This window comes from Bison bison, unplaced genomic scaffold, assembly GCF_000754665.1.
Source record: "Bison bison bison isolate TAMUID 2011002044 unplaced genomic scaffold, Bison_UMD1.0 scf7180017864255, whole genome shotgun sequence".
Lineage (NCBI taxonomy): Eukaryota > Metazoa > Chordata > Mammalia > Artiodactyla > Bovidae > Bison > Bison bison.
Genome location: NW_011494827.1, coordinates 1,744,849 through 1,758,137, shown reverse-complemented (window position 1 = coordinate 1,758,137; position 13,289 = coordinate 1,744,849). Strand labels below are relative to the sequence as shown.

General features: G+C 45.2%; 1 protein-coding gene across 1 annotated transcript in view; it reads right to left on the bottom strand.

Annotated features, from left to right (window-relative positions):
* EVC (Ellis van Creveld syndrome) overlaps window positions 1-13,289 on the bottom strand; it is a 104,283-nt gene that overhangs the window by 19,189 nt on the left and 71,805 nt on the right. Inside the window, exons 15-17 of the mRNA XM_010847795.1 lie at window positions 6,473-6,582; window positions 2,390-2,600; window positions 522-728 (exon numbers count right to left, since the gene is read on the bottom strand). Coding sequence (XP_010846097.1) covers window positions 522-728; window positions 2,390-2,600; window positions 6,473-6,582 — 528 coding nt within the window. The remainder of the gene's footprint in view (window positions 1-521; window positions 729-2,389; window positions 2,601-6,472; window positions 6,583-13,289) is intronic.

The window sequence follows — 13,289 nt, the reverse complement described above, 5'->3', positions numbered from 1 at the left end:
GCCCACGTCACTTCTTACGAAGGTGGTTTTCACTCCTGTGGTTTGTCATAACTCAGTGCAAGGAGACAACCACGGCTTACTCAAGTCAGACTGATGTTAGCAGCAATGGTCAGCCATCAGGGACAACTCCACCAGTGCTCAGGTTCCCACAGAGGTGGCCAAGGGCAGGGAGGGCCTGCCCCTGGGGGAGGGACTTAGGTTCAGACTCTGTTACCTGCCACTGACTCACTGGGAGGCTCTGGCTGAAATGACATTCCTCTCTGGGCTGGTGCAAGGACCGAGCTGGTGCTCAGAAGGACGGGAGACAGGGCTGGGCAGCGGGCAGAAATCCTCACCGCTCCACGGGGCAGGCGTTCCCTCTTACAGCAAGGGGGAAAGGCAGCTCAGAGGCAAAGAGCTCTGCAGGTGTCAAGGCTCCTGGGCAGACCCAGCTGCTGCTCTGCTCAAATCCCTTCTCTCGTTCACCCCTGACCCCCGCCTCTGGTCCCCTGGGCTCCCTGGGGGCTGGGGCGGCCCCGCACCTTGAAGTCGTCCGTGTCCTTGGCCCGGCTCCTGGAGGCTGTGTTCCGCGCATGGCCCAGCAGCGCCTGCCCGATGGCGTGCTCCGTGTGCTGCTGCAGGAGCTGCCCGACTTCCTGGGCCTCGGCCAGGAGCTGCTGCTGAAGCTGCAGGCGCGTCTGCTGCGCCTCCTCCTCCAGCCTGCCTGTCTCCTCCAGCACGCGCGCCTCCTGGAAAAGTCGGGCGGGGAGAAGACTGGAGACCCCTGTCGCCTGCATGGATGCTCTGTGCATGTGTGTTAGCCACTCAATCGTGTCTGACTCTTGGCGACCCCATGAACTGTAGCCTGCCAGGCTTCTCTGTCCATGGAATTCTCTAAGCAAGAATACTGGAGTGGGTTGCCATTCCCTGCTCCAGAGGATCTTCCTGAGCCAGGGACTGAACCCTGGTCTCCTGCATCACCTTTACCGTTTGAGCTCCAGGGAAGTCAATGGATGCTCTGGTTAGGACCAAACCAGGAGGTGGGGTTGGCCCTGCCTGGGGTCCCAGAAAGGTTGGAGAAGGGTAGGAGTGGGCACCTCTGGCCTGGCAAAAACTTGTACACAGTGGATGAGCCTGGGGATCTTGACGATCCCTTTGGGCATTTATTGAGCACCAACAGTGTGCCCAGTGCCATCCGTGGCTCTTTACATGTACAAGAACTTACTTGATCACCCCAAACACTTTGAGACCTGATCACTAGGAGTGATGAGGACACAGAGGAGCAGAGACGCTGAGCAACTTTCTAAAAGTCACACAGCAGAGAGGTTCTTCAGTCACATCTGAGTCTGAGAGTAGTCTGGGACATCATGGAAGCCAATATAGGGGCCGTGAGAAGTCCGTCTCTTGAAGGAATAGGGGTTGGAGAAGGAGGCTGGGGAGTCGGAGGTAGGGCAGGAAGTGCTGCCTGCTTCCCACCAAGTCCTCCAGGGCCAAGAAAAAGAGACGGTGAGCTTGTCCCTCACTCATAGGTCAGAAAACATCAGCTGCTCATACAGCTCAGTGGCTATAGCAGTCCTGGAGTCAGCCTGTCTGGGTTTAAATCCCAGCCCTGCAATTTACAGTCTTTCTTTAGATTTGTGAAGACCTTAAAAGAGACCACAGAGCCCTCTTCTCTCAACCCCTGATGATGACTGCACCTATCTGTGTTCTGACTTCTTATGCAACTTTAGTATAATTGTCATTATCATATACACTGCAAGCTTTGGGCATACTGGGTGCCCTCAGCAGGGGTACCTATTGTGCCATTGTCCCCACCCACAACAATATGGGAGCAGGGTTGATTTTTTTTAAATTTATTTATTTACTTGGGGGCTTCCCTGATGGCTCAGTGGGTAAAGAACCTGCCTGCAATGCGGGAGACATAGGAGAGTGGGTTCGATCCCTGGGTCAGGAAGATTCCCTGGAGGAGGAAAATGGCAACCCACTGCAGTATTCTTGCCTGAAAAATCCCATGGACAGAGAAGCCTGGTGGGCCACAGTCTAAGGGGTCACAAAGAGTCGGACATGACTAAGCAACTAAGCACTCATTTAATTATTTGGCTGTACCAGGTCCCAACTGTGGCACACAGGAGCCTCAATTTTCATTGCAGCTTGCAGGATATTTTTAGCTGAGGCACGCAAGATCTTTGGTTTTTTCTCTCAGTTGCAGCATGCAAACTCTTACTTGCAGCATGTGGGATCTGGTTCCCCGACCAGGGATCGAACCTAGGCCCCCGCTGCACTGGGAGCAAGGAATCTTAGCCAGAGAAGTCCCCAGGATTGGGGCTTTGACTAAACCAGACCGGAACCTGGAAGCCAAGGAAGCGGTACTCCTGCTCTGGGTGGGGCAGGGCCTGAGGCCCGGTCTTACCAAGGCTCTGAGCAGTTGCCACTGGTGCTCATCCAGACACTGGGAGGAGCCCTGCTCCAGGGCGTGTTGCTCCCGCAGCTCCTGGAGAAGGCTTTTCTTCCCGGACAGCCTCATCTGGGCCAGGGTGGTGATGGCACTGCTGCGGAGAGCCAGCCTCCGGAGAGCCGAACGCAGGAGCAGTCCGTGCCCCTGCAGGATGCACTGAGTGGACCTTTGGAGACAGTGGGGAGGAGGTTGGGGGGCGGTGAGTGTTCCTGGTGTCAGTGTGGTGCTTAATTTTATGTGTGAGCTTGGCTGGGCCATGGGCTGAATGGACAGCTGATCCAATATCATTCTGAGAGCTGCTGTGAGGGTGTTTCTGGATGAGATTAATATTTGAATAAATGAGTAAAGCAGATGGTTCTCCCTAAAGTGGGTGGGCCTTGTCCAATCAGTTGAAGGTGTGAAGAGACGAAAAGGCCCACTTAACCACAAGTAAGGGGTAACTCCTCCTGCCTGACTGCCTTGAGTGGGACATGGTTTTCCTTTGTACTTCCTTCTCTTTGTACTTAAACTGGAACATTGGCTTTTCCTGGGTCTTGGTACTGCTGACCTTCAAACTGGACATCACACCATTAGCCCCTGAGTTCTCAGGCCTTTGAACTTGGGACTGAAATTACATATTGGTTCTCCTGAGTCTCCGGCTTACCTACCGTGGATCCTGTGACTTCTCAACTTCTCTATATCTGTACCTATGCATGCATGCTAAGTTGCTTCCATTGTGTCTGACCCTTTGCAACTCTATGGACTGTGGCCCTCCAGGCTCCTGTGTCCATTGGATTCTGCAGGCAAGAATACTAGAGGGGGTTGCCACACCCTCCTCCAGGGGATCTTCCCGACCTAGGGACTGAACTTGTGCCTCCTATGTCTCCTGTATTGGCAGGGAAGCTCTTTACCACTAGCGCCACCTGGGAAGCCCACCTGGGAAGCCCACCTGGGAAGCCCACCTGGGAAGCCCACCTGGGAAGCCCACCTGGGAAGCCCACCTATATCTTTACCTATATCACCTATACTATGTCTTCTATTGGTTCTGTTTGGAGAATCCTGACTAATACACTGACCCACTAAGAAACACCCCAAACAGTCATGCCCCACAGGGAACCTTTCCAGAAGCAACAGGTTAAAATTATCCCATCTTCTGCTGCCCATCCTTTTAGATGTGGGTGCACACTTGAGTTATAGTCAGTCATCTGTCCTTTGATTAACCTTTTTAACTTTATCACATTCTGCCTCAAGTTTCAGATGCACATATACAGTTGCCTTCCGTACGTATCCACTCAAATTCCTTACATGACTCTCAAAATTAACACATTCAGAACTGAAGTCATGAACTATTTTTGAGTTCCTATCTCAATGAGTTAAGTAGGAAACTGGTTTAGAGAGGCTCAACATTTGGTTTTCTAACTTGAGGTATTTTCTTACAGCCTGAAAAGTTGAACAGAAAACTGTCAGTCAGTTTACCAAGGAGAAGAGAACCAGCAAACACTCCTAAGAATAAGGAATCACCCCTCGTAAAGACCTAATTTTGAATCAGCTAAATTCACCCATGGAGTGGTTGATCTGCCACTGTCTGAAATCCCTGCTGGAAGTAAGATAAATCCTGTCTGGAGGAAGATCCCATCATTCAAAGTCCTAAGTTATTACTATGATTTTTTAATAACACTGTCTAGCATTCAATAAAAATAACCAGACTTGCAAACAGATAAGAACTGACCAAAAATAAAGGAAAAAAAAAAAAAACAAGAACAGAAACATACCCACAAGATACTGGATATTAAAATAGTCAGCTATAATGAATATGTTCAGGAAATTAAATGATAAGATGAATCTGAGCAGATAACTGGAAACTATGACAAAAATAAAGTGGAAATTCTAGAACTAAAAACACAGTAACCAGCATTAAGAATTCAGCAGATGGATTGAACAGCAGATAAGACACACCTGAGGAGAGTGTGAAGGGGAAGAGAGTCAAAACAAGTTATCTAGACTGAACTACAAGGAACAAAAATATAGAATAGCATGTAAGAGACAAATAACCTAAGGTAAAAAAATCTAATAGACATTAAATTGCATTCCCAGGAAGAGTAGGAAGAGAATAAGCAGAAGGAATATTTAAAGAGATAAAGATTCAGAATTTTAAAAAACTGATTAATGATAGCAAATTACAGATTCAAGAATCACTACAGATTTAGTAAAAACAAACAGGAAATGCACAAAAACCCACATCCATGTTTAGGCATATTATAATAAACTGATGAAAACCAAAGAACAAAAGAAAATCTTAAAAGCAATCAGAAACAACTGAAATCAGAAACAAAAGATTTCTTTAAAAGAATTTAAAAGACAGCTAAACCAGGATTTTACACCCAATGAAAACATCCCTCAAAAATGAAGACAGACATTTTCAGACAAACAAAATCTAAGAAAATTTGTCAGTAGCAAATCTAAAATAAACAGAATCTTCATGCAAAGAGAAATACTCCTAGGTGGACACTTAAAGATGCAGGAAAGAATCAAGAGCATCATAAAGTGTAAATGTAAATGAATATTGACTGCACAAACCAAAACCAGTATCTTGTGGAGCTGCAAATGTATAAAGAAACTGAAAGTGAACGTCTCTCACTCATGTTCAACTTTTTGCAACCCCATGGACTGCAGTTCACGGAATTCTCTAGGCTGGAATACTGGAGTGGGTAGCCTTTCCCTTCTCCAGGGGATCTTCCTAACGCACGGATCAAACCCAGGTCTCCTGCATTGCAGGCAGATTCTTTATGTAAAATGCCCAATAAGAAAAGCATTTTTCCTCTGTGAGAGAGAAATGAATGGAAATAAAGCATTCTACTGTCTTGAAAGAAGGAACATATTAATGTATGCTATATTTTGGCACACAAAGGATGCAATTCAAAATCTCTGAATCATTAAAATCACAGTAAAAGAATATATAACTAATAAGCTAAATTATTAGTATATAACATATATACTATATATTACTATGTATAGTATATATATACTATATATTATATATATATACTATATATTATCTATATACTATATATATAATACATAACTAATAACTAAATTAGAGAGAGAAAACAGAAAATAATAAAACACCTAAACCAAAAGAAGGTAAGAGAGGAGAGGAAAAGGAACATAGAGCAGATTGGAAAAAGATAAAACAAACAGAAAGGAGATAGATTAAAAATTCAAATATATTACCATAAAGTTTTACATTAAATATAAATGGACTAAATATTGGTACTATTAAAAGATATAGCTTTTGAGACTAGATAAATCTTCCAATTGCTCACTACTGTCCTTAACTTGCTCACCAGATTCTCCCTACTTGTTTCCATCTCCTGATACCTCCTTTGTATTATCTAACAATACAGCTATCCACATGCTTCTTGATATATACACAAAATAATTTCCTGGAAAAGACTGGGCAACTAGAAAATTAGCTATATCTAAATAATTTTTCTTATGTAAAATAAAGAAAAAGAAATATTTTTCAGGAAGCTGAAAAAGTGATACCACATTAATAAGTATATAAAGAATATTTTAAAATATAAAATTTGTTAATAAATGGGGAATGACTGAAAATGGGCACAAGTGGTCTTTTTTGGAGTGGTGGAAGTGTTTTACAATTGGATCGTGGTGATGGGTGCAGAACTCTTAAAATTAACTAAAAATCATTGAATTGTACTCTTAAAAATAATGTATGCAAACTATACCTCACAAAAGGTGTTTTAAAAGTTTCTATGAAAGACAACTCTATGAAGTAGGTATTGTTAGCCCCATTTTATGGATGAGAAAATTGAGGGTAAGAACAGTTCCTGTGCCCACACCAGGTCTGACTTCAACCTTTCATACATGGCACTCTGCTATCACTGTGTTTCATATTTATGTTCACAATTTGGTTGTTCTCCAAACCACACTGTAAGGGAGCCCAGGGGGTGGGAATTAACTTACAGATGAGGACACGGAGGCTAGCGTGGAGTATCACACCGGACAGGAGGCCCCCAGCCTACACGAAGTTGTACTCACTCTTCACTGAGGCTGCCGAGCTGGCCCAGGACTCGGTGGATGATGTTCTCATGGTCATCCCTCAGGTGTGCCTGCAGCAGAGTGGACAGTGCGTCCTCCTCCATCCACACCTAAAGCCCACAGCAGAGGGACAGGGGTCGAGCTCAAGTTCATTTCATCCATCATTGCTTTGTCGGAGCATACTTTTTGTTTCTTATTTTTAAAAATCCCTTTCTCTTTTGATTTAATTATTTTTCTCCTATGTGCTAAGTCACTTCAGGCATGTCTGACTCTGTGTAACCCCAAGGGCTGTAGCCCACCAAGGGCTGTAGCCCACCAGGTTCCTCTGTCCATGAAGTTTTCCAGGCAAGAATACTGGAGTGAGTTGTCATTTCCTACTCCAGGAATTGTCCCAGCACCGTTTCTTATATAATTTATCTTCTTATGACTGGCCTGTCATGACATTTTGTCTGACATAGTTTCCATATGCACATGAATCTCGTTCCAGGCTCTTTATTTAATTCTGCGGGTCTGTCTGTACCAAGACATCACACTTGAAGTTCTGCAATTTATAACAAGAGTTCATAGCTGCTAAAGCACGTCTCCCCATATTCTTTTGTACAAAACTGTCTTGCTATTCTTGGTTCCTTTTCTTCACATATGAATTTTAGGGTCTGTATATCAAGTTTGGGAAACAGCTTTTTGGGGATTCATTTTGTAATTAGATTGAATTCATAGACTTATTTGTAGAAATTGAATTTTCCTATCCAAGAACAAAGCCTTTTTCTCAATTCTTTAATTCCCTTCAAAAACATTTTATAAACTTCTCCACTGGACTGTGTCAGTCACTCAGTTATGTCTGACTCTTTGAGACCCCATGAACTGTAGTCCGCCAGGCTTCTCTGTCCATGGAATTATCCAGGCAAGAATACTGGAGTGGATTGCCATTCCCTTCTCCAGAGGAACTTCCCAACCCAGGTATTGAACCCTGGTCTCCTGCTTCGCAGGCAGATTCTTTACCGTTTGAGCTACAGGGAAATCTTCTCCATTAAGGTCTTATAAACACTGGTCAGATTTATTTTTAGGCACCCTGTAGTTTTTATTCTAAAGGGGATCTTTATGATCTCACTACTGTTCTCTTCTACTGCTTTGGAAGTTACTTTTTCTATTTCTATTCTATCTACATTTAGAAATTTTAACATATATTCCTGATTTCACAAATCCAAAGTTAATCAACATTTCTTTTACCATAGGATTCATGACTGTCAGCACTTCTGAAAATTTCTTATCCATTATCAGCTTCAATATTATCTCTCTTTCATTCTCTCCTAGAATTCCTGGAACACTAAGGAAGTCCCCCCTAGGACTTTCACATTCTATTCCCATGCCTCCTGCTGCTGCTAAGTCACTTCAGTCGTGTCCGACTCTGTGTGACCCCATAGACGGCAGACCACCAGGCTCCCCCGTCCCTGGGATTCTCCAGGCAACAGCACTGGAGTGGGTTGCCATTTCCTTCTCCAATGCATGAAAGTGAAAAGTGAAAGTGAAGTCACTCAGTTGTGTCCGACTCTTAGCGACCCCATGGACTACAGCCTACCAGGCTCCTCCATCCATGGGATTTTCCAGGCCAAGAGTACTGGAGTGGGGTGCCATTGCCTTCTCTGCCCATGCCTCCTAACCTCTCATATTTTCCATCTCTTTAGCCCTCCATGTCATATTCTGAACTACTTTCTCACCTTTATCTCCTAGTTCACACATTGTGTCTTCAACAATACTGAATTTGATATTTAACTCATCCATTAAATTTCTGTCTTCATGATTACAATTTTCATTCACAAAAGTATGTAGTTTTTAAATGTCATCTTTTTATATCATGTCTTGTTTTTATGCTAGTAATTCCTCTTGTTTTTTTTTTTTTCTTATTCTTTCAAACATACTTCCTTTATAAGTGCTCTCTAATAGTCTCTTCATCTGGATTTCCTGGCGCTCTTGGTCTAAACTTGGTGCTTGCTGTATGTGCTGGCTCTCACTTGTGGCAGATTGTCCCCTGTGTGTTTCGTAATTCTGGATGTTAGCTCATCTTCAGTGTGGCTTTGTCTGTGAAAACCTTGTGAGGTCCAAGGCCACACAAGTGATGCTCTAAAGAATAGCAGAAACTCAGATCTAAGTCTGTCTGTCTCCAAGGCTCAAATATTTCCTAGGTCCACCATGCACCTCCCTAGCTCACTCACATCACCAGGAAACACAAGCACTTAGAAACATGCAGCTAGCCTGTGTTACACCAAGGGCTCTGTCTTTAAGGTGAGACTCTTTCACTTCCCCTACATCTGGAGTGTTTTTCTGGAGATGGCCATGCTGCATGCAGAACAGAGACAAAGCACAGAGGCTTCTCTGGTGACTCAGCCTGCAGTGCAGGAGACCTGGGTTCGATCCGTGGGTCAGGAAGATCCACTGGAGAAGGAAATGGCAACCCATTCCAGTGTTCTTGCCTGGAGAATCCCATGGGCAGAGAAGCCTGGCAGGATACAGTCCATGGGGTCGCAAAGAGTCAACCATGACTGAGCGACTAACACTTTCACAGAGGCTTTGAATGTGAGTAAGCAGCTTAGGCTTCAGTTCTCTGGGCCTCGTAATTTAAAACACTTATACTTAATCACACAAAATCACACTGCGTTACCCAGAATTGTTTGTTAAAGCCAGTCTCTGATGTGTTTTGTGAGAACTCTACAATAACCTGTCAAAGTGCTTCGGAAACCAGAACACTCTAGAAAATTCAACACAGTCTAGATTCCCTAAAAAATATATTAACATTGTCACTAAAGTACATGGGGGTCTTTGATGTGCATTTAGAGAAGACAGATAAAGCTAGTAACAGGATCCAAAGATGGCCAAGAGTACATAGATCATCCAAGCAGACGGTGCCCAAAGTGGTCACACCATTTCTTTAATATTGTTGAAGGCAAGTTCATAAATGTTTGAATTTAGAAGCAAAGAGCTGCTTCCCTGGGCTAGAGTGTTGAACCTGTTAAGTGCTACTGGGTCATTTGTGGTTTCCAATATGGTTACTGTTGTTTCAAAGTTTCATCTACTAAGGAGAGAAAGGGAAAAGGAACCAACAGTCAGCACATGCCTGGTACGTGTTGGGGGTTTTGGAACATTTTCCTATAAAGAAAAAGAAAGAAAGTGAAGCTGCTCAGTCATGTCTGACTCTTTGCAACTCCATGGACTGTAGCCCATCAGGCTCCTCTATCCACGGGATTTTCCAGGCAAGAATACTGGAGTGAGTTGCCATTTCTTTCTCCAAGGGATCTTCTCAACCCAGGGCTCGAACCCAAGTCTCCCATACTGCAGCCAGACTCTTTACCATCTGAGCCACCAGGGAAGCCCTCCTATAAAGGAGGTGGGTTTATAAGTGAGCCAGGAGGTGAAGTCACTGGTGTGCCATGGGGAGGGAGGCACTGCAGGTTTAAAAGCACAGTCAGAGAGGGTCTTGGGGTGAAGGCGGCTTGGGAGAAAGTCCTTAAGCAGGACAAATGAGTCAGGAACGCTGGGGAGCTAGAGGCATGCAAGGATACCAGGGAGGCTAGGGTGGAGTGAGAGGGGAGACAGGGAGGAGAGAGAGGGAGGAGGTCAGCTCCTGACACATGGGGCTGTGCAGGGCAAAATAAGGACTCTGGTTTTTACGCTGCATGAAATGAGCGGAGAAATGAATTGATGTGACATAGTATCTTTTATCAAGTCTAATGTGCCAGTGGTTATGAAATGCAGTTATTTTAGGTCCCATGCAGAGAGAAAAATCACTGCCAAGTAAATTAAGAAGATCTCGGTTTTAGAGATGTTAAAATGTGAGTAAATCTGCATCTTAAAAATGAATGGGATATATGTTCCTTCTGGAGCAGGGAGGGGTCAAGATGGCAGAATAGGAAGACACTGAGCTTACCTCCTCCCACCGGCACATCGAAGTTACAACTATTCACAGAGCACCTATTGATGAGAATGACCTGAAGAGCAGCAGAAAAAAGTCTACAAACAATTGTATAAAGATGAATGGGAAGTTCCTGTACAGCACACGGAGCTCAGCTGTGATGACCTAGAGGGGTGGAATGGGGAGGGGGGTGGAAGGCTCAAAGGGAGGAGATATATGAATACCTATATGGCTGATTCACATTATCGTACAGCAGAAACTAAGACAGCATTGTAATGCAGTTATATTCCAATTGAAAAATTGCCAGATTAAAAAAAGAAGAAACCACAATGAGAAGGGTCAAAAGGATCGGGTCAGCGTATACTCACGTCCCATAATTACAGGTGGGGGACCCCCAAATGGGAGGATAATTACTATTGCATTGGTTCTCCCCACACAGTGAGGGGTCCAAAGCTCCCCAGCCCAGGGGTCCTGAACTACGAAGATGAACCCTAAGAACGTTTGGCTTTGAAGATCTGCAGGGCTTATATTCGGGAGAGCCAAATGATCATGGGAAACAGATCCATCCTCAAAGGCTGCACACAAAATCTCACAAGGTCCAGGATCCAGGGCAGAAGTAGTCATTTGAAAGAATCCTGGGTCAAATCCACCTGTTGATATTAAAGAGCCTGCCAGAGAGGCAGGAGGCAACCAGAGCTCCATCTGGGGACAGAAGCACGGGTGCAGCCATTTGGGGGAGCTCTTTCTACCTCGAAAGCAGTGAAGAATTTGTCTGCAATGCAGGAGACCCAGGTTCGTGGAGAAGGAAATGGCAACTCACTCCAGGATTCTTGCCTGGAGAATCCCACGGATGGAGGAGCCCAGTAGGCTACAGTCCATGGGGTTGCAGAGAGTCAGACACGACTGAGCAACTAACACTTTCTACCATGAGGACACGTGCTTGGAAGCACTCTTTCTGAATCCCCACTCTGGCTTATTAGCACAGGGGTCCAGCCTCGCCCACCAGCCTGTCAGCACCAGTGCTGGGGCACCTCAGGTGAAGCAGCTGGCCAGGCAAGGACACAAGCCCTCCCACCAGCAAACCAACTGCCTTAGGACCCATAGAGCCTCCAGCTGGCCCAGGACCTGACCCTGCCCACCAACCGGTGGCCCCGTACTAGCTGCTAGACCAGCCTCACTCACCAGTAGTCTTAGTAATATTTTTTGGATATGTCTCCTCAGGGGGCTTCCCAGGTGGCTCAGTGTTAAAGAATCTACCTCTCAACCAGGAGACTTGGGTTCAATCCCTGGGTTGGGACGATCTCCTGGAGGAGGAAATGGCAACCCAGTCTAGTATACTTGCTTGGAAAATTCCACAGACAGAGAAGCCTGGGAGACTATGGTCCATGGGGCCGCAAAGGGGCAGACATGACTGAGCATGACCACCCACTCATGTCTCCTCAGGCAAAGGAAATGAAAGCAAAAATGAGCAAATGGGACTAAATGAAACTAAAAAGATTTTGCACACTGAAGGAAACTATCAACAAAATGGAAAGGCTGCCCACTGAATGGGAGGTATTTGCAAATGATGCACCCCACAGCAACAATTACCTTAGGTCCACCTGCACAATCAGGATAATCTCCCCGTTTCAAGGTTCTTAACTTACTTCCCATCTGCAAAGTCCCTTTGCCATATAAAGTAACATTCATAGCTTTTGGGAATTAGGATGAGGAAATCTTTGAGGGGATGTCCCAGCAGACTGAGGAGAAGCCTACACACCTGCATTAGAATGGATTACACTTTGAGGACCACTAGGTTAGGGGCGGCAGCCGAGAGGAGCAACCCCACGTTCAAGGAGCAGTGGCTGTGCAGGCACAGGAGGGCTGAGAGGAGCTACTCCACATTCAAGGTCAGGAGGGGGGACCTCAGGAGCAGTGGCTGCGCTTGGCTAGAGCAGCCGTGAAGAGATACCCCACATCCAATGTAAGAGAAACCCAAGTAACACGGAGAGGGCATCAGAGGGCATCAGAGGGAAGACACACTGAAACCATAATCACAGAAAATTAGCCAATCTGGTCACATGGACCACAGCCTTGTCTAACTCAGTGAAGCTAAGCCATGCCGTGTGGGGCCACCCAACATGGATAGGTCATGGTGGAGAGGTCTGACAGAATGTGGTCCACTGGAGAAGGGATTGGCAAACCACTTCAGTATTCTTGCCTTGAGAACCCCATGAACAGTATGAAAAGGCAAAATGATAGGATACTGAAACAGGAACTCCCCAGGTCGGTAGGTGCCAAATATGCTACTGGAGATCAGTGGAGAAATAACTCCAGAAAGAATGAAGGGATGGAGCCAAAGCAAGAACAATACCCAGTTGTGGATGTGACTGGTGATAGAAGCAAGGTCTGATACTGTAAAGAGCAATATTGCATAGGAACCTGGAATGTTAGGTCCATGAATCAAGGGAAATTGGAAGTCGTCAAACAGGAGATGGCAAGAGTGAACGTTGACATTCTAGGGATCAGCGAACTAAAATGGACTGGAATGGGTGAATTTAACTCAGATGACCATTATATCCACTACTGTGGGCAGGAATCCCTCAGAAGAAATGGAGTAGCCATCATGGTCAACAAAAGAGTCTGAAATGCAGTACTTGGATGCAATCTCAAAAACAACAGAATGATCTCTGTTTGTTTCCAAGGCAAACCATTCAATATCATAGTAATCCAAGCCTATGCCCCAACCAGTAATGCTGAAGAAGCTGAAATTCAATGGTTCTGTGAAGACCTACAAGACCTTTTAGAACTAACACCCAAAAAAGATGTCCTTTTCATTATAGGGGACTGGAATGCAAAAGTAGGAAGTCAAGAAACACCTGGAGTAACAGGCAAATTTGGCCTTGGAATATGGAATGAAGCAGGGCAAAGGCT